We start from the raw sequence: 19,259 nt of genomic DNA on the forward strand, positions 1-19,259 counted from the left end.
TGCGTGAGTGCTATTCACGACAGTACAAGTACTCCACAGCGACTCTAGGGGTCGCTGTTTGACAAAAACGGAATTCCTACTTAGTGCTGCTTTAAAGCACGATGCGAAACGACTTGCTGATAATTTACTCACCCCCATGTCATCCAAGATAGTTGTTTGTTTCTTCATTCAAAAATAAATTAAGGTTTTTGAGGAAAACATTCCTCCTTATAGTGGATTTCAACGAGGACCAACGGGATGAAGGTCCATATTGCAGTTTCAGTGCAGCTTCAAAGGCTCTACATGATCCTAGCCGAGGAATAAGGGTCTTATCTATCCAAACCATCGGTCATTTTCTAAAAGAAAAAAAATATATATACTTTTTAACCACAAATGCTCGACTTCACGCATTATGTAATCATGTTGAAAGGTCACGCATGGCGGACGTAGGCGGAAGGTGGGGTAGGCCAAACAACTCCATCTTATTTTCTCCTCCAACTTCAAAATCCTTCCGAAATCTTTTTTTTCCCTTTTTTGTAAAGGCTGTTTGACTTCGTCTTTGCACGTTCGCTTTGTAAACACTGCTTCCGTCTACGTCACGTGTGAAATTTCAACGTGATTACGTAATGTGTGGCAAAACACAGCTAGTGCAAGACAAGCATTTGTGGTTAAAAAGTATATGTGTGTGTGTATATATATATATATATATATATATATATATATATCTAATATATGTTTATTTTTTTTTAGAAAATGACTGATGGTTTCTCTAAATAAGACTCTTGTTCCTCGGCTGGCATCGGTCATGTAGCGCAATTTGAAGTTGCACTGAAACTGCAATTTGAACCTTTTTTTATGGAATGGACTATTGCAGCATTTATTCTAAATTATTCATCCATGCACATATTTATTTTTTGTGCACTCGTAATCTTTAATCACAATAACTTCCCCTCCCTCTTTCAGTGACATCTCTTCTCTGATGATGTGTACTGTAAGGACTGGGCCAGGGTGAATCTGAATAACTAAATGCATCCTGTCAAAGACCCAAAAAGACTGAATGTAACACACACACACACACACACGAGCCCTTCCCTCCCCCAACACACGAGTGAAGCTCCTGTTACAAGTTATAACCCATCGGAATGTCTCTGAACAAAGAGACGGACATTTCTGTTGGGTAAAGACATAAAAACCATTGAATATATTTTGTTAAATGTATGTGTTTTTCCCCATGTCACAGTGGAATATCTTTGTTTGGCCACGCCATAAATAGACATTAGAAATACCTTCTTTATGCATATTAAATACCTCTGTATTTTTCCTTTGACTTTCATATGATGTGTTTGACACCTCTAAAATGCTCATGGAACGGGCGATCTGAATATGCAAAGAGATATAAAGTAAAGTGTATTTTTAATAGGTTTTACCGCCATTGAAGATTCAAACTGTTAAACTATACACCCTCCTTGAACACACCCCTCTACCACCAGGGGCACGTTCTTCCGAACAAAGGACAATAAAACCCAAAGTCCCGCCTGTAAACTTCCAACCCTCTAATTGGCCAAGCCAACAGGAAGAGGCTGGATTCCTCCGAGGTGATAAATGTAGGAGCGCGGCTCCGCCCACTCGCTCTCTTGCAGTCTGACCGTCTCAGAGAAACATGTGATGCAAGCGATCTCCTCATGGAGATCTGATCCCACCATGGATCTTTTCTTTTGTTCGTCTAAAGTTCGTCTCTTCTTTAACTTACTCCCGAGTTCGTCTCCCAGGAAAGGAAATGGACTTTGCCGAACTATTTCCTCGGGTAACGTCACCTCAAAGACTTTAAGCCTTTCAAACACTCGCGCCGAATGCCAACGAACGCCACGTGATCCCCCATGGAGCAAAGGCGCCACGCGCAAGCGGCCAACCATGCACGCGCCGGGACGGGCCGTGCAAAAACGCTGCAGCCGCGCTCCACACGACGCGCGCAAGCAGGACAGGACCTTCGTTCAACATGCGGGCCGACCGGACCGCGCAAGGAGCCCGCGACATACACAGAACTCATATTCCTTGCAAGTATCATTCCCGTTACAGCTTCTAAGAAGCCTTACAATGGTGTTTTCGTGTTGTTTCAGAAGGGTTGATGTCGAGATGCTAAAGCTCTGTCTCTCTCTCTCACCAACTTTCCCCCTTTCTCTCTCTCTCTCCAACTCATGTTCACATGGGTATCCATTGTCTAAACGCCCTGCGTCGTCTTAGTTTGTGTTTAATGTTTGTAAATACATGTATCATTGTAGTAAATGCTTAAGTAGTTCAGCTTCATTAAATACATTATATCCTTTTGATTGACTCATTGCCTGTTGCTCATAACCCAAGTCACTGATATGCTTTCGATAACGTTACGTGCTCTTTACAGAAATACCTCAGACGGGTATGTGTAAACTTTATAGAGTAAGAAAGCTAATTCTTGTGGCCACAGAATTTGTTTTCACAACTCTATAAATTAATTGAGCTAATTAATTTTACCTGTCTTGTAAAACGTGGTCTGTATAATCAGTTACAATTCATTTGTGATTAATTGTGGGGATACACCTGTGCAGGTAAAATGACAAAGCCTCCCTTAATGGGAGATTTATTAACATGTAAGACTGGGCTGATCCAAATCTGTATGAATAATTATTAGTTATTAATTATTAATTATGACATGCAAATTCCCCATTGATCAGACCCAAGCAGAGTCTTTACAGTTTGGTGGAGAATGCTGGGGCATTTCAAACTTGTTTATGAGCAATTCAGATTCAATCTAATGTGTATATTGTTATTTAATATTGTTTATGTAATATTTAATATTACACGTGCGCATCGGAGTGAACGCTTGCGAACTCCCGATCTGATTTAACAAGCTGCTAAATGTTCAAACATCTTAGTCACTTTTAATCACTAAAAGTAAACTGCAGTTCATAGTATTAAATTTGTCCCACAAAAGACGAAGAAACCTCTCTTGAACGACGACATTTTTAATGTTAAACTCCCCTGTCCGAACGATGTTCTTCTGTCAGGGTGAAGACAAGATTTAGTGAAACGATGCTCTTTCACTATTCTTAAAAAGGCCTTATTTTATAATCGTTAGATTAACGATAAAAACTCCTGGTTAAAACATTGACTTAGCTACTCAATTGTAAAAAACCGAAAAGCATATTATCACAAGTGCTATTTGATATATGCTTGGAGTCGAAAACAGATGAATAATTCCTGTTTCCTTTTGCACGACGCGGCGAAGAAAACCTGCTAACGTGTTAAATAAATATAGCACCGATAAAAATCCAAAACTGAAAACATTTTTAATCAATGCCATTTGATAAATGTTATTTGGAGTTGAAAACAGATGAATAATTCCTGTTTCCTTTTGCACGACGCAGGGAAGAAAACCTGCTAACGTGTTCAATAAATATAGCACCGATAAAAATCCAAAACCTAAAAAACATTGTAAATCATAAAATGCTATTTGATAAATGTATTTGTATCCGAACGACAGACGTGTAATTCCTGTTGTCCCTATGTGTGTGTGTAGGAAAAATCCTGCCACGCCGTTTTGTGAAATATAGAACCGGAAAGAAATCCGTCGATATTTAAATTCCGCACTATTTCGGATTGATGCAGCAATTGAGGCGTGTAATTCTTTGCACGTCCTCTGAGACAGTCACTTGTGAAAGCAGGCGGGTTGCAATGCTACTGCCAAACGCTAGGGCGCGCCCTTGAGTTTCCCAGTATCAGACGGCCTCCACGTCCTGACTTTACCCTCCATGAGCGAGATGTCGCCATCGTGTGGACACTAGCGGTAAAGTGTCCTTTCTTCAATTTTCTCTTCCCACAACTTCAAAGTTTACCAGTGAGATTTTGAACTCGTGTTTCTAACTTTCAATGCATGGCAATTTACAGCCTCGTTTACTAACATGATTTTCCCTGCCTTGACTGTGTGCACTTGTTTTGGATTTTGGTTCAAACCACATTTGAACTTAAAAATTCAAAATTATGTCTTAGCAGTTTCTGATGACCGCTCTGTTTTGAAATGGCTTTCTCCCAGTTGATCTTATGTTGGCTACTACCACTGACACCTCACTGTGGTCGTGATCATCAAATATAAGGCCAACCCTTAATTTCCTACACTTATTCAAATTTGGTTTGAAACAAACAGATTTCAAGGTTAATTTGAATTAAGTCTCATTGCTCGTTGGGAATTGTTTTATGGCTTTTTCTATATTTCCCTTTTCAAATTATTTTTAATAAGTTTGATTTTATTACAACTGTCTCCTTGCTGTTCTAGAAGTTACTTAACATCTATGAATACGCTTGATTTGAATCGTATTTAAACCAGTTTGAATGCAATTTAAATCAAGTTCTCTGTCAGCCAGCTTGACCACTAAGAGGAAGTGGCCCAAACCCCTTTGTGGCCCAAACGCGCCACTACAGCCTGCTTCCTCCTGTGCTCTTCCTGCGGCTCTAAAACTCTCCTCCGAAGGGAGACTAGGTTATTCTGATAATTAACATTGTCATAATTCCCTTTGTTTTTACCATAATTTTAGTAAAGCCGTTGCCTTTGATTTTTAAAAAAAAAAAAAAAGAGACACTCAATTTGATTTAGATAAAAGAGCTTTAATTCACGCTGAGGTTCAATTGTTCTTCATCCTGTTTTGTGTTTGTAGGTAGAAATCTCTCTCGGGCTGTGGCGATTTGACAGTCAGCTCTGCTCGAGGTCCGGCGGGTGGTTCGTCTGATCTGCGTCACCAGCACTGACTGAGCACGGGTCTCGGACTTTCCTGTATCTTTCCCTTCGTGCGGCCCGCAACACGACATTACCAATTCGGCACCGCCGGTTGTGTTCCAGGTCAAGTTGCTTGAAAGGGCGCACCTAGGTACAGATGCACCGAATGGCCCGGGACACTGCTGCCAAGTGTTTGGGCCGACGGAAGGACCAACCACGATGCTGACTTCGAGCGGAATGACCTCATTTCACCCCAGGCAAACTAGAAAAAGGTATTAAACCCATCCACTTAGTATTGGCCACAGAATCTAGAGATTCCCCGGTCATGGGAGTGTTTGGCTCCCTCTCAAAGCCACAAACTGCAGGCTTAGGCCTCCTTTTTCCCCTTTTTAACACTTCTCGTGTACTATTAATGCCATTTCATTACAGACCTTTCCATCTCTGATGGTTGCATGTTACTTCGAACTTTGCTATCTTGCCACTGCTCTTTTCTGTTGTGCTCTGTTCCTTTCAGTTCACCTAGAAGACAGAACCTATCTGAGACCACAAGGAACGCTGAATTTACGCCCTGTTAAATTTTATTCAGGCCCATACCGACCCACCTAAATTGTCCCACTGAATGATTTAACTGTCTGCATCAGTTAACCAAAATTTTCATACACGGCATAGCCGGTATTATAGCTCGTTAGACATAGACGAACTTGCATTGGTCTCTCTGTGTGTGTTGTGTTCCTCTCGCCCACAGTGAAGCCAGTATGTTCCGGTCCTACAGTCCCACAACCCGCTGGGACAACATGGAGACATGGCTGCGATTCATGACACTTCCATTCCTGCCCAAGGTCGCCAGTGACAGAGCCCGAGCCAAGAGCAGCTGGACGCAGACGTGGACACGCTAATGTCGCACCAACCCAGCCAAAGCTCCCACGACAAAGACTGGGCCAAACACGTCAAAACCTCGCTTTCCAGCTCACCGCGCAAGCACGCCTCCACAAAGGAGCCGCATCGCCCTGGAGCACAAGGTTGCAACGCCGAGGATGACAACGACCCCGAGCTACAAAAGGAAGTGGAAAGACTTCAAACTGCCCTGGCTAACCTTCATCGACACAGACCGAAGTGAATAGTCAGAGAAAACAACCAGAGAGGAACTCGACGAGAAACTCCGACAAAGTGAAGCCTCTTGCAAAGAGCAGAGACCGAACTGAAAGAGACTCGAAAGCAACGGCCTGCGAAAAACTCAAAAGAGGCCCGTGCGACCATCCACGAGCCCATTCAACAGAGACAAGATCTCGAACACGAACTTGGCACCGATCACACAGAGTTGCCACACTCTTATAGACTGCAGCATGACCTGAAAAGGGGAAACACACACCACAAGTTTCCCCTGACCGGTCCGCACATTTCAGCCAACGCACAAGAGCTGAAAAGGGGGGGGTGAAAAAGCCCGCCTTCCACACATCTCTGACAATCTACAGGACATTGATTTTTCACCTGCAGTCTCCAACCGGTGAACACGCGTCACAGACACCCAGCAGCACAGACCTAGAAGAACCTGTGCTACCACCACCGGCTCCGAACGAGTTTGCTGTGGAACTTACAACGAACCTGTGACTGAGGACACAAGTTTCAAGAAACTTTCCCTCCAAAACCCGTCAGCCACCATAGTTCTTCTGCCCCCACGCAATGCCCACTCAACGATGCGTGAAGGTCCCCTCAGTAAGAATTCCTAAAACCCCAAATTCCTGAACTGCAAAACCAGAAGACACACTGCACGAACACCGTGCAAGACTCAGCTAAAAGGTCCTTGATCAACATCGGACATAAAACTTTTAAAAGTAGATGAAAGTGTGCTCAAAGAGTTGCAAGACTCTGCGTCTGTAAAATTAGAATTTTACTGATTTAAAGGAATCTTAGACGGACATGTAAGCCTCAACGGCCGACAGACTATGCACGACTCTTTTGAAACAAACGGTTTCTAGATGTTGAGTAAATCGGCACCGCTAAACATTAGGTTCCGTGACAGTGAAGAGTTACATAGAACACCAGCTCCAAATTGGGTATACGTTACCTTGACGCCAGAGTGTAGTAAAATCACCTGAGTTCTAAACTACCGTTAAGCCACGGGCGTGCACTTGATCATCGCGATCCAACTAAAACAAAACGTGCAATACGTGTTTCGATCGCTGGCTTGTCTAAATGCCGATAAAACAATAGCTGGAATTGACATCTCTACTTCAAGTAAAAGAGCCTTAGATTCTCAACTGGTATCAGTAACTTCAGCATTAAAGCGTAAGTCTGTGTGAAAAAGGTATCATCTCAGCAGCTTGTAATCTGTACCGATATCCATTCCGCTTTGGTTAAAAAGAAATCCAAATCGCGGTATGACTAAAACCTGTTTCTGACAAAGAAAACTCAGAACAGTGTTATCTATGTAGACCCGGGTGATGCTCCCCTTTCTACGATGTAAAGGCCCTCAGAAAAAAAAAAGAAAAATAAATTTGTTGCTAGATTGATGTAATTCACCTAAATTTTGGCTGCATCTACAAGCAGAAAGCTACTAAGCGATCAAACCAAGTCACGTGCTGAAAAATCAGCATTTATGCACGAGAAGAAACGTAACTACATACGCTTAGACAAGCGTTGACTTGCAGCAATTCTATTTCCTTACTTTGTAAACAAATAGAATAAGTCATGTAAAGTAAAGAGCAAAGTTCCATTAGTACAATTAGCAAATGCCAAAACACATCTGCAGTTTACTAAATGGAACATCAAGTTCTTGAAAAACAAAGTATAGTTAGTTAACTCCTGTTAACCCGTTAAAACGTGTGTGATTCATGTAAAATGTACAGACATTCTTCAAGTACTGTTGAATTGTTCTGACATGCTCTGGTTCCCATGACAACCACTTGCCACAGGAAGTGTTAACTCGTAATGTCACTTTTGTAAACAAACCAGCCTGGGTGGCTAAGCTAAATCTAACCTAGCATCCAGCTAACTTAGGCTAAGCTAAATCTAACCTAGCTCCCGTACAGCATAGGCTAAGCTAAATAACTTCCACAGTTAGCAGCTAGCATCATTTACTTGAACCCTTGATCACCGCCTGTGTTCCACAGGGCAAAGTATTCTAGAATACTTTCCTCAACACCAGTTAGGGTTTCTAATTATCCACTTTCCGTGTTTGCAATTCTTATTAGCTAAAGTTCACCTTCACTGGTTTAGGAATACTCCTTGCTAACCGTTGAAGACTAACTTCGCAGATCCCCTGTCAATTAAACTTAAGTTTAACTACATGTAAACTGCGTAACTAACTACAGAAGAATTTGTATAACCATAGGAATTTTCATCTGCATGTTGACTAAACCTTTGGAGGGACACACACGATGTGGTTTTGAACATGCAACCGCTACAACCCACTATAAAGTGTTGATCAAAGCAAATCCAAAGTTTAGTCACTAATGCCACTGATTATTCTCGACTTAAGATCATTCCTGTGTTTGATCATTTTATTCCATTTTGCTTTAATTTTTATTTTCCTCATTAATTATTTCATTCCTTTGACCTTGATAATAATAGCAAGCAGCTATTCCCTGGTCTATTAGGTCATCTATATGATTTAAATTTTTTTTGTTTGCCTCTCTTGTCCGAGTGTGGTTCCATCTCCTATAGGGCCTAGAAAGGAAACAGACCCCCTTATTTGTTATTTTGGCTTAATTTCAACCAGTGCACTCGTTTTGTGACCCTTCAACACCACTACTAGAGTCCTGAGGATTGACAATAAGCAGAATTTAAATAAGAAAGCTGTCCTTTTCCCTATTATCGTTCACTTCGTCGAACCATCTCTAAGTCCAGAGAAATAATTTAGTCATAAGATCCACCTTACGTCATTTATTTCATCTCGGCTATGTCCTTTCCAGGAAAGACCATCGGAACCACACAAAACTTAGCCTAACAGTCACAGCTAAGATAAGGACACAAGAGACACTTAGCTTTATGCTAAATGCTTAACTTACCTATTAAGCAGTAGTTCTGAACTTTTAGGGCCACGCATTAATCACTCACAACAAGTGTGCCAGAATGCCACAGAGCCCCTGCCTAACCGCTCATCAGTCACGACACCAGCCCAGACGCCAAGACTTCTGTAAAGCCTAATCAAGGGGGTGGCACGAAAACTCTACCTAACCACCACCAGAGACATTGATTTGAGCCTTGAAGGCCTGCTAGACACTAGCTCGAACACCACGCTAATGTCAGCCCAACTCTCTGAAAGACTCAGTGCTACAGCTGAGCATCAAAACGAACTCTCAAGTCCCAAACATGTGAGCTGAACGTGCAATCCTACAGCCAAAACAACATTTGGCTCAAAACAGGTAGCTTCCGTTCACCCAGTGTACCGATCACGTACCCACTTCTGATTGGCCAAGTTCTGTTAAATCGCTTTGAGCCTTTAATAGACCCTAAACAACTGAATGTCTGAGCTCAAGTTCAAAAACCCCTCCCCCTCCAGTCACACAGGTCAAGAGAACCTAACTGGCAGGTCACAGAGGTCACAAGAACTCCCTCAGCCAGCCATAAAGGCACAGCCTCAGCACCAAATGGAGATGTGAACTTGCTACCCTGCACCTTTCAGCTCACCAAAGACTGTGACTAACCAAATGAACTTTGAGACAACCACCTCTCTACCCCTCCAACCACCCACGACCGCCGTCTGCACCCACCGACAACCGGTGCCTTCAGCCAACCTGCGTCGACAAGCACATGCTGCGTGCACTAAACAACATTCAGCGTTCTGCACCTGATGCCATCACCGCGCCACAGCTTGTGATGCCACAGTGCAAAAGGGGGGTAATGCCAATGTATGCCGCTGCACGCCGCAGCACCAGAGACACTTGCAAGACACTTTTTCCTCCCTTTCTCTCTTTCTCTCTCCCTTTCACTTTTACCAGGATGCTGCTGTGCCTCCAGCCAACCAGAGGGCAACCGCACTCGGACATCTCACCAGGTCTGGCACCAGGACTCCTTTTCTGCCGGACCCGCACTCAGAAAGTGAATGTGCCACCTGATCCTTACAACGCCTACAGAACACACTACCCCAGCGTAACAACACAATACAGCTGGGTAGGTGCCGATGGACAAAGGACTCCCGCACTCACGCTGAGACCGTGGTTGAACACATGCTCAAGCAACTTGAGAAAATGACTGTCACGAGCACTCACAACAGAGTGCATCCCTGCAGACCATCGACAAGACACTAAAGGGAACTGTGAATGACTGTGCTCAAACTCCGCTGGTAACAGCCCTGATGACAAACCTGCTGCAGGGGGTGAACTCCTCCATCGACAGCCTCGCCAGGGGTAGAATTCCACCGCACCTGATACCCTTAAGCCTCGTGAAAACCGTACTGGCGTCCGCCATCACCACGCCACGAGTACAAATACACCTTTCCTACTCTCTGGGTAGTGCCATCCCTCTCTGCGCCGACTACAAGCAGAGAAGTTGGGGGGTTTTCTCTTGAACTTGCCCATTATAGAGTCAAGCCGAATCTACCGGCTCAAGAACATTGTCAAGGTCAGATTTTGAAAAGTAACATTCACATCAAGATCCACACGCCGGACGGGGTTGACTGCAACGACGGCAACACAAAGCCGTCCTAAGCTCCGAACCCGTACGTGTGCACATTGACCAAAGAAATTCACTATCTCTGCCCTAACAAGCCTCTCCTCAGAGACAACACTGACGGAATCTGCGGGCTGCAGATCAGCGACAACCGCTGCCCTGCCGAAGCCAAGCTACGCACTCAAGGCATCAAGACCCAAGCAGAGAGTGTAAGTGACAGGCGGCTCGCTAACACTCCTGTGCGCACAGCTGCACTCACTTACGACCAGAATGACACCGACACCTGTGTCACCTTGCTCCACTAGAGCCTGTGAATCCAAGCACCGGAAAGGGCCATCCCTCACCTTGGCGACCTGGCATGGTACCATCTTCCATGCAAAGAGTACAAATTAAAACTGGAAATCCCATCCTTCTCCAGGTACCACACTTTCACCCTAACTCCAGAACGGGAGTTGTGGTTTGCGAAAGGGGGGTGATCCCAGCTAATTGACATTGCTCCTATCGACACAGCTCTCCAAGCTTTGTCTCTACTACCCATTCTGACGACCTCACCTGTTATCCAAGCCTGGACCGCAGCCGACACTGCACGGTGTACCTCTATGGTAGTCAGACACACCCTGACACTGGGCTTGACCTTCATCCTATACAGGAGACTCAACGAGATACAAACATCTTCAGCCAAGCTCACGAAAGGTTTCGGACGAAACCCGCAAAAAGGGGGTGCCAAGTCAGAGACCAGGCCAGAGGCAGCTTCGAACCTCATAGAGCTGAATCCTCAGCCCTAATAACCACCTGCTGCATGAGTCATGATTCACCTGCCATCCGTCCATTGTGATGATTGTTGTCCGATTAAGTCCACACAGGGACTTCATCAGACAAAAAGGGGGACTGTAAGGACTGGGCCAGGGTGAATCTGAATAACTAAATGCATCCTGTCAAAGACCCAAAAAGACTGAATGTAACACACACACACACACACACGAGCCCTTCCCTCCCCCAACACACGAGTGAAGCTCCTGTTACAAGTTATAACCCATCGGAATGTCTCTGAACAAAGAGACGGACATTTCTGTTGGGTAAAGACATAAAAACCATTGAATATATTTTGTTAAATGTATGTGTTTTTCCCCATGTCACAGTGGAATATCTTTGTTTGGCCACGCCATAAATAGACATTAGAAATACCTTCTTTATGCATATTAAATACCTCTGTATTTTTCCTTTGACTTTCATATGATGTGTTTGACACCTCTAAAATGCTCATGGAACGGGCGATCTGAATATGCAAAGAGATATAAAGTAAAGTGTATTTTTAATAGGTTTTACCGCCATTGAAGATTCAAACTGTTAAACTATACACCCTCCTTGAACACACCCCTCTACCACCAGGGGCACGTTCTTCCGAACAAAGGACAATAAAACCCAAAGTCCCGCCTGTAAACTTCCAACCCTCTAATTGGCCAAGCCAACAGGAAGAGGCTGGATTCCTCCGAGGTGATAAATGTAGGAGCGCGGCTCCGCCCACTCGCTCTCTTGCAGTCTGACCGTCTCAGAGAAACATGTGATGCAAGCGATCTCCTCATGGAGATCTGATCCCACCATGGATCTTTTCTTTTGTTCGTCTAAAGTTCGTCTCTTCTTTAACTTACTCCCGAGTTCGTCTCCCAGGAAAGGAAATGGACTTTGCCGAACTATTTCCTCGGGTAACGTCACCTCAAAGACTTTAAGCCTTTCAAACACTCGCGCCGAATGCCAACGAACGCCACGTGATCCCCCATGGAGCAAAGGCGCCACGCGCAAGCGGCCAACCATGCACGCGCCGGGACGGGCCGTGCAAAAACGCTGCAGCCGCGCTCCACACGACGCGCGCAAGCAGGACAGGACCTTCGTTCAACATGCGGGCCGACCGGACCGCGCAAGGAGCCCGCGACATACACAGAACTCATATTCCTTGCAAGTATCATTCCCGTTACAGCTTCTAAGAAGCCTTACAATGGTGTTTTCGTGTTGTTTCAGAAGGGTTGATGTCGAGATGCTAAAGCTCTGTCTCTCTCTCTCACCAACTTTCCCCCTTTCTCTCTCTCTCTCCAACTCATGTTCACATGGGTATCCATTGTCTAAACGCCCTGCGTCGTCTTAGTTTGTGTTTAATGTTTGTAAATACATGTATCATTGTAGTAAATGCTTAAGTAGTTCAGCTTCATTAAATACATTATATCCTTTTGATTGACTCATTGCCTGTTGCTCATAACCCAAGTCACTGATATGCTTTCGATAACGTTACGTGCTCTTTACAGAAATACCTCAGACGGGTATGTGTAAACTTTATAGAGTAAGAAAGCTAATTCTTGTGGCCACAGAATTTGTTTTCACAACTCTATAAATTAATTGAGCTAATTAATTTTACCTGTCTTGTAAAACGTGGTCTGTATAATCAGTTACAATTCATTTGTGATTAATTGTGGGGATACACCTGTGCAGGTAAAATGACAAAGCCTCCCTTAATGGGAGATTTATTAACATGTAAGACTGGGCTGATCCAAATCTGTATGAATAATTATTAGTTATTAATTATTAATTATGACATGCAAATTCCCCATTGATCAGACCCAAGCAGAGTCTTTACAGTACTGACCTGAGGGCGGAGCAACCTGTCACTCACATGAGATCCACCAATAGCAAACCACAACCATCCAATCAATTCCACATAGACAAAATCCCACCCTAAAAAAAATGTTTCTTCTTTTTTTTCGCGAAGCCATTTAACTTGGATATATGTAAAATATCACCGCAACTTTAATTTCGTGCTGATTTAATCCATTGTTATTCAATTAAAATATATCTCTTACTAACCGTCCACACATATGACATGTCTCTGATGTCATGCTCTCCTCTTGGCATGATGTCCAGTGCTAAAGTGAATAAAACTAGTTTATCTGAAACAAAAATGTTGCTTTGAGTAGACAAGAACCATTACCTAATAAGCATGTCATAGACGAATAATAACATTTCTTTTGTTTCTTTTTTTCCGCAGATACTGGTTCATGTATTTATTTCTACATCTGATAGACAAAGGTTAGTGTTCACAGACCTCAGTTTACATTGTGTTTTTTCATGTAACTTCACATTCTGTGCCGTTTGTTTATGGTTTGCTTATTAAAGTTGTTACTCTTGTCTCCAGTGTCTCTGCAGGACCCTGTTCCAGTCAGTGGTGTTGTTGGAGGCTCTGTCATCTTGCCATGTTCATACAAAGAAAGAAAGCTAAAGACAGAGGAGATTAATGTGTTTTGGAGATACAAACAAAAAACTATAGTTTATGATATTGAAAATGGCAGTCCCTTAACAGAAAATCAGGATGCAATGTTTAAAGGTCGAATAGAAGGTTTTCCCTCAGAGCATGCGGATGGAAACTTCTCTCTCAGACTCTCCGATCTGAGACTCACTGATGAAGGACAGTTCTCCTGCTTTATCCTAAATGTGAAAAAGGAACACAAACTAACGCTGCTAGTCAGAGGTATGTGGAAACAGTTATTACTCACATAGGCAGTTTGAGTCATTTGATAAAAGGATGTGCAATGCCTCATCAAATATATTTTTAGCTTTAGCAATTATTTTGTCATTAATTATCGTCCATTATGTGCATTGTATACCTTTGTTGCATTTTTAGACAATTACTGTCTAAATAGTAATGTTTTCATATTTGTGACTTTTTTTGTCTAACAGCAATGCCAACTACAGTGTCTACTCCAAAATCAACAGTGAATGCAAGAAGCTCTTCCATGAGAGCACAGCCAGAAGGGGTTGCAACTTTCCTGTTGCTGATTTGGAGATTTGTATTTTGCACTATATCGGAGTAATTTGCTAGACTGCTGTATTGCTGTAGTGCCTTTCTTTAATGTATAGTTACAATCGTTTGAACCTGGACCCCAAATGTTCTGACTGCTGTATGAAACTGGCGCCAAAATGATTATTGCATATAGATGTTTGATATTACTTTATTTTTATTTATTTGAAGTTCAAACCCATTATGGATACTGTTAGCAGAACAGGTCATTCTTGCCTTTATTGGTAAGGGTCTGTAACATGGGGAAATGAAGCACACTGCACTGAGAGTGCACACATGGGCAGTTAACGTAGTTAGAAGGAACTTAACATACAGTATTTGCTAGCTATACACTTTTTGAATTTCTGTTAATGTTTTCAGATCATCAGTATAATATTATTTTCACACTTAAGTCAGATATAGCTGTAAGAATCTGACAGATAAGTTAAGGTGCGCATAGCACAACTCATGATGTGTTGTTACTATGTTGATAGCCGTCCAGGTTTAATTTTTTCTACATTATTTTCTGGTATGTTTGTTTTTGTTACAGCCTGATTAACTATAAAAAGAACAGCGGCATAAATATACACAGTAGTATAAGTATTGCTATTTTAACTTGCTGGCTATGTCCTTCATTTGCAAGCTTGATTGAATAAAAATGTCTGTTAAATGAATAAATGTATATTTACAGTTTTCAAAAGTATGCAGATTTTTTTTTCTGGTTTGCAATAATAGAGGTTAGATAAATTAAGCCTGATAAATAATGTGATTGTGCACCCTTCTGAGGTAATTAATCAGAAGTGTTGGTTCTTTTTATCATAATTTTCCATAGTCAGAGTTGGGTGTAGTGGATTGTACAGTGGATTGCTCAGGACACGCATGAGCGGTTCAATCCAACTCCCGTCTCTCACTGCTATTTTCTGTTTTATATATAAAAAAAATATATATATTTAGTGGTTGATTTTCATACTAATTAGCTTAGTGTTGTTGTGAGAAATAACTCACCCTTTTCTGGATTACAACCCACATGCATGAATGGGCTTCACAGCATCACATGCAAGTGAAAATATGTCAAAATATGAGTGTGTAGCCTTCTGATGCATGCCATTAAATCCCAAATTTGATTTAAGGGGGGGGGGGGGGGGGGGGGGTTCACCATATAAACTACTCACATACTGTGTATCCTTATTTCGTATTCACAAAGTAAGAATGGCATGTACAGTAATTCTTAGAATTGTGAAAAGTATTGTTTAATTAATATATCCTGGTGAAAGTTGCATCTCTAGTTTATTTTAAAATAAATTAAAGTTACCAAATGAAAAATGTGTATTTTCAGTTATGTAAATTACAACACACACATGAATAATACCTGAAAAATATTGTGCACTCAGTTTACCATCTAATATTAATCTGAAATAAGATTTGTTGCTCTGACAGACATACATACACGTAACTATTACTTCAACATATGCTGTTGTTTTAACAAAAATGTATGAATTATCATGAGTTCAGCTCTGACTTCCCCTCTCGTCTGTGTGGTCGAGGTTTGTGTTTCTGCTCACAGTACGAGATGTGTGAATGATCACTATAGCAGATATTATTCATCTGGATCAGATCATGAAGATCATACAGCTGCAGATCTGTGAGTTTCTCATGTCACATTTGATTGAGTCAGTTTTCTTTTATATCTTAATAAATGTGTATTTCTTTCTGTCATAGATCTGTTCATGTTGTATCAAGCCACAGAGAGTCTAACAAACACACCAGTATCTTTAGGATCTGATGTGAATATAACCTGTGATCTTGATATAAAGGAGATTTACTGGTACAAACAGAAATTTCCGGATCCTCCAGTGTTTTTCTTACGCACTTTCAGCAGCAGATATGAAGGAGGTAAATATGAAAACAGCATCTCTGAACACAAATACTCAGTGAAAACTAACAGTCGTCTGTTCATCAAGAATATCACCATTGATGAATTAGGAGTTTATTATTGTGTGAAAACTAGTGAACCTCTAAAATTCAACAACGGCACCAAAATCTACATCAGCGGTGAGTTATTTTATCATTTCATGTCTTTATAAACCACATGGATTCCTTGAATATACTGTATGAAGATCTTATAATAGTTTTATTGTTCTGTTAAAGACTGAAATTGAAAGATTGAACTACAAACCTTTTACAGATTTTGTCCATAATAATTTTACAGACTCGGTCCACAGGAATCAGACAGATGACGCTCCACAACACCAGATATCATGGAGAAATATGACCATCATATTCATCCTGATAAATGTTCTTCTGACCATTGCCGTGATAGGTTTGTAAAATTTAATTTAATTAACTACATGGAGACAAACTCTTAATCAATACACAAATTCATCCATATCATATCTGCTCTTAGTCTAAACTGTCAAGAAGTGTCTCAGAGATGTTTATTCACTGTTGTTTCAGGTTTGGTGAAGAGCTGCATTGACGCAACTAGAAGATCTAAAAACACTTCAAAGAAACCTCAAAATACTGCAGCTCAAAACACAAATGATCCACAGGTAAGATACCTCTGAAATAAATTATCTTAATTATTTTTAATACATTAGTATAAATATAACCTGCCCACATTATTTTTGCACTATGCTCTAAGGTTAGTATACAGTATTGATATGATAGTTATATTTTAAGTAGTGGTTAATCTTCTTAAATCCTTTCAACTTCAGATAGTGTACATTCAATTAATTATATGAAATGTGTTTTATAGTACAAAAAAACAGTACAAATGCTGTCTAGGATACTCAATTCTGATTGGTTAGTTGCAGCATTCTGGTCAAATATCTTACTTATAATTAGTGCTAAACCTTAGATTTGATCATTGTGCTAGATTTATGTCTCTCACATCATCCTTCATCATTTTCCTCGTGTCCTTCCTCGTGTCCATGATACAAGCAAGACCCTTATGCTTCATTTCGGGGTCCTGTTAGGGGTTGGTACACCTTGTTAGGGGTTATTTTCCTATCGCTGACTGCATGTACATTATGTCTTACACACTGTAATGGCAAATAATGATCTTCCTCTTCTAGTATGCTGAAATTGATTTCGCCAAGTGCTCGAGACGAAACCGGCCTTGCCAGGATCAGACCACCTACTCTTTTCTTCAGCCCGTATAAAAGCTGTATGAAGTATTATCCATTATAAATCTAAATTGCATCTGAATTTCTTTACAAAACTAAAATTTGTTGTTTCTGTTATACTTGTAATGCTTCTCAAATCAATGTCAATGAAAAGCAAGATCCCATTAGTGAACAAAATTTGGGTTTTTTTTTTCTGGTGTTTAGTGTAAATATATACCGTGTTGTATATATTAATACAGTGCTATTCGCTGATATAATTGTCTCTATAGACCTTTTTATCATTTTTTCTTCTTGCCAGTGCTCTGAGATGTTCACGCTTGCAGTAAACCAGAGGGCAATGTGGTTTCTGTGTGTTAGAGCAACTTTTCACAAATGAAAATTTGAGCTACTTTATGTATGTGTATTTGTATGTTAAAGAAATTTGGCATAGAGCTAGAGTGGAAATCACATGAACAACGCTTAATAAATATGTATTTTTTATCTTATTTATATATTTTTTGCATGCATATTAATTGTTCTGAATAATTTGGTTCTTACATATTAAAACGGGTGACTTCTGCTCTGTTTCTGTGTGGTTAACATAGTGTGGTTTCGTGCAAATGAAGTGTTCCACTAGTTTGGTGAGTTGATGAACGAAACACACATAAACTTTGCATACATATAGACAGGTGGTTTAAACATTTATCAAGTGAAGATGTGTGGAGCACTTTCTGCCTGAAACAAAACACTATAAACTGATTTTACTTGAACCCCTTTAATTACTCAGTTTCGCGTGATTTCGAAAAGCTCAAACCATCAAACCCTTGTGTTTTCGAATCAGGAAATACAGACATGACAGCTTTGCTAAAAAAAATTACATTCAATTTATGATATTTTTCTTCCAGCAACTTCTGAGCTAAAAAATAGTGGGTTGTGATGGAAAAATAGACCATATTTCAGGCAAAGTGAAAATGGCAGTATTTTCTTTGCACTAAGGGTAGGCCTAAATAGTAGTTAGATGCTTTTCATACTCATAAAACAATAATAATAGCAACGTATTCAGTGTTTATGAATATGTTTATTAAAATCATAAATAGATGCTGCTTGATTGGGATATTAGTTGACATTACTCTCTACACCAGGGGTTCCCAACCATGTTCTTGGATCCGCCAAACATGCAGACATTTTTACACGCAATAATTTGTAATTTGTCTGACTCAATGACACAATGGAGGGCAGAGTTAGTACGCCTCTGTCAACAAGAGGGACTATTTGCACTTAGTGGAGAAGTAAACCAGTGGAGAAACACTGCACTAACTTTTTACATACAGCAGTAAAAAAAGTCAACAACTGTATAAAACATTAGCAGAATGCTCCCTAAAAACTGAGGTAGCCTATGAAAGATTATATATAACTAGTTCAGGATATGATCAAATGGAATATAAGACTGGTCAGAGCAAATTAAACTTCAACTCCCCCTTGATTGTGGTTATGTCTGCTCGTGGGCTGTGGGTGTCAACATTAAGATCGTGTGTTGCTTTTATCATTGAGCCATTGTGTAGCTATGCAGGCATCAGTGCAGAGACAAGTAACTTCTTGTTCATAATATTCACATTCTCTAGAAAGTTACATTTAGACTGAACATGTGTCATGTTTGCTATTAGTTGCAACAATAAGTAAGATTAGTTGATAACAGTGCTGCTCCTCTCCATATGTAGATTATGCTTTCTGTGTACAGCCATATCAGACTATCACTATCATCACTACCCACAACCTAAGCGCAAGCTTCACTCCTCACCTGTCACAGTTATATTCCTTTCATTGTCTTGTTTAGTTTCAGGGGCAGATTTACTAAACAGGGCAAATTAGCGTGAGAGCACAATTCCAAAACAGCGCCGGTGGGAGTGGAAAGTTCTGCACGTGATACTTACGACACACATTAAATAAATTATTTAACAATATACTTCCCTATAACATAAATTGTAAAAAAAAAAAAAAT

General features: G+C 41.0%; 2 protein-coding genes across 5 annotated transcripts in view; both read left to right on the forward strand.

Moving 5' to 3' along the window:
• LOC130094020 (CD276 antigen homolog) overlaps positions 1-14,483 on the forward strand; it is a 30,772-nt gene extending 16,289 nt beyond the window's left edge. For all 3 annotated transcript variants that reach the window (XM_056260607.1, XM_056260608.1, XM_056260609.1), the window contains exons 2-4: positions 13,368-13,408; positions 13,515-13,847; positions 14,057-14,483. In XM_056260607.1, the coding sequence (XP_056116582.1) occupies positions 13,368-13,408; positions 13,515-13,847; positions 14,057-14,190 (508 nt within the window). In that variant the 3' untranslated portion in view covers positions 14,191-14,483. The remainder of the gene's footprint in view (positions 1-13,367; positions 13,409-13,514; positions 13,848-14,056) is intronic.
• Positions 14,484-15,661: 1,178 nt separating this feature from the next.
• LOC130093936 (uncharacterized) lies at positions 15,662-17,965 on the forward strand. Of its 2 annotated transcripts, none has more exons than XM_056260601.1 (5): positions 15,662-15,798; positions 15,876-16,208; positions 16,342-16,476; positions 16,611-16,705; positions 17,231-17,965. In XM_056260601.1, exons 1-5 carry the CDS (start codon positions 15,735-15,737, stop codon positions 17,315-17,317), a joined length of 714 nt encoding a protein of 237 aa, XP_056116576.1. In that variant the 5' UTR covers positions 15,662-15,734; the 3' UTR covers positions 17,318-17,965. The 2 variants fall into 2 exon arrangements, with proteins under 2 accessions (XP_056116576.1, XP_056116577.1); XM_056260602.1 differs by having other exon boundaries at positions 16,366-16,476.
• The last annotated feature ends 1,294 nt before the right edge of the window (positions 17,966-19,259 follow it).

This window comes from Rhinichthys klamathensis, unplaced genomic scaffold, assembly GCF_029890125.1.
Source record: "Rhinichthys klamathensis goyatoka isolate OS25496 unplaced genomic scaffold, OSU_Roscu_1.1 h1tg000009l_1, whole genome shotgun sequence".
Taxonomy (NCBI): Eukaryota; Metazoa; Chordata; class Actinopteri; order Cypriniformes; family Leuciscidae; genus Rhinichthys; species Rhinichthys klamathensis.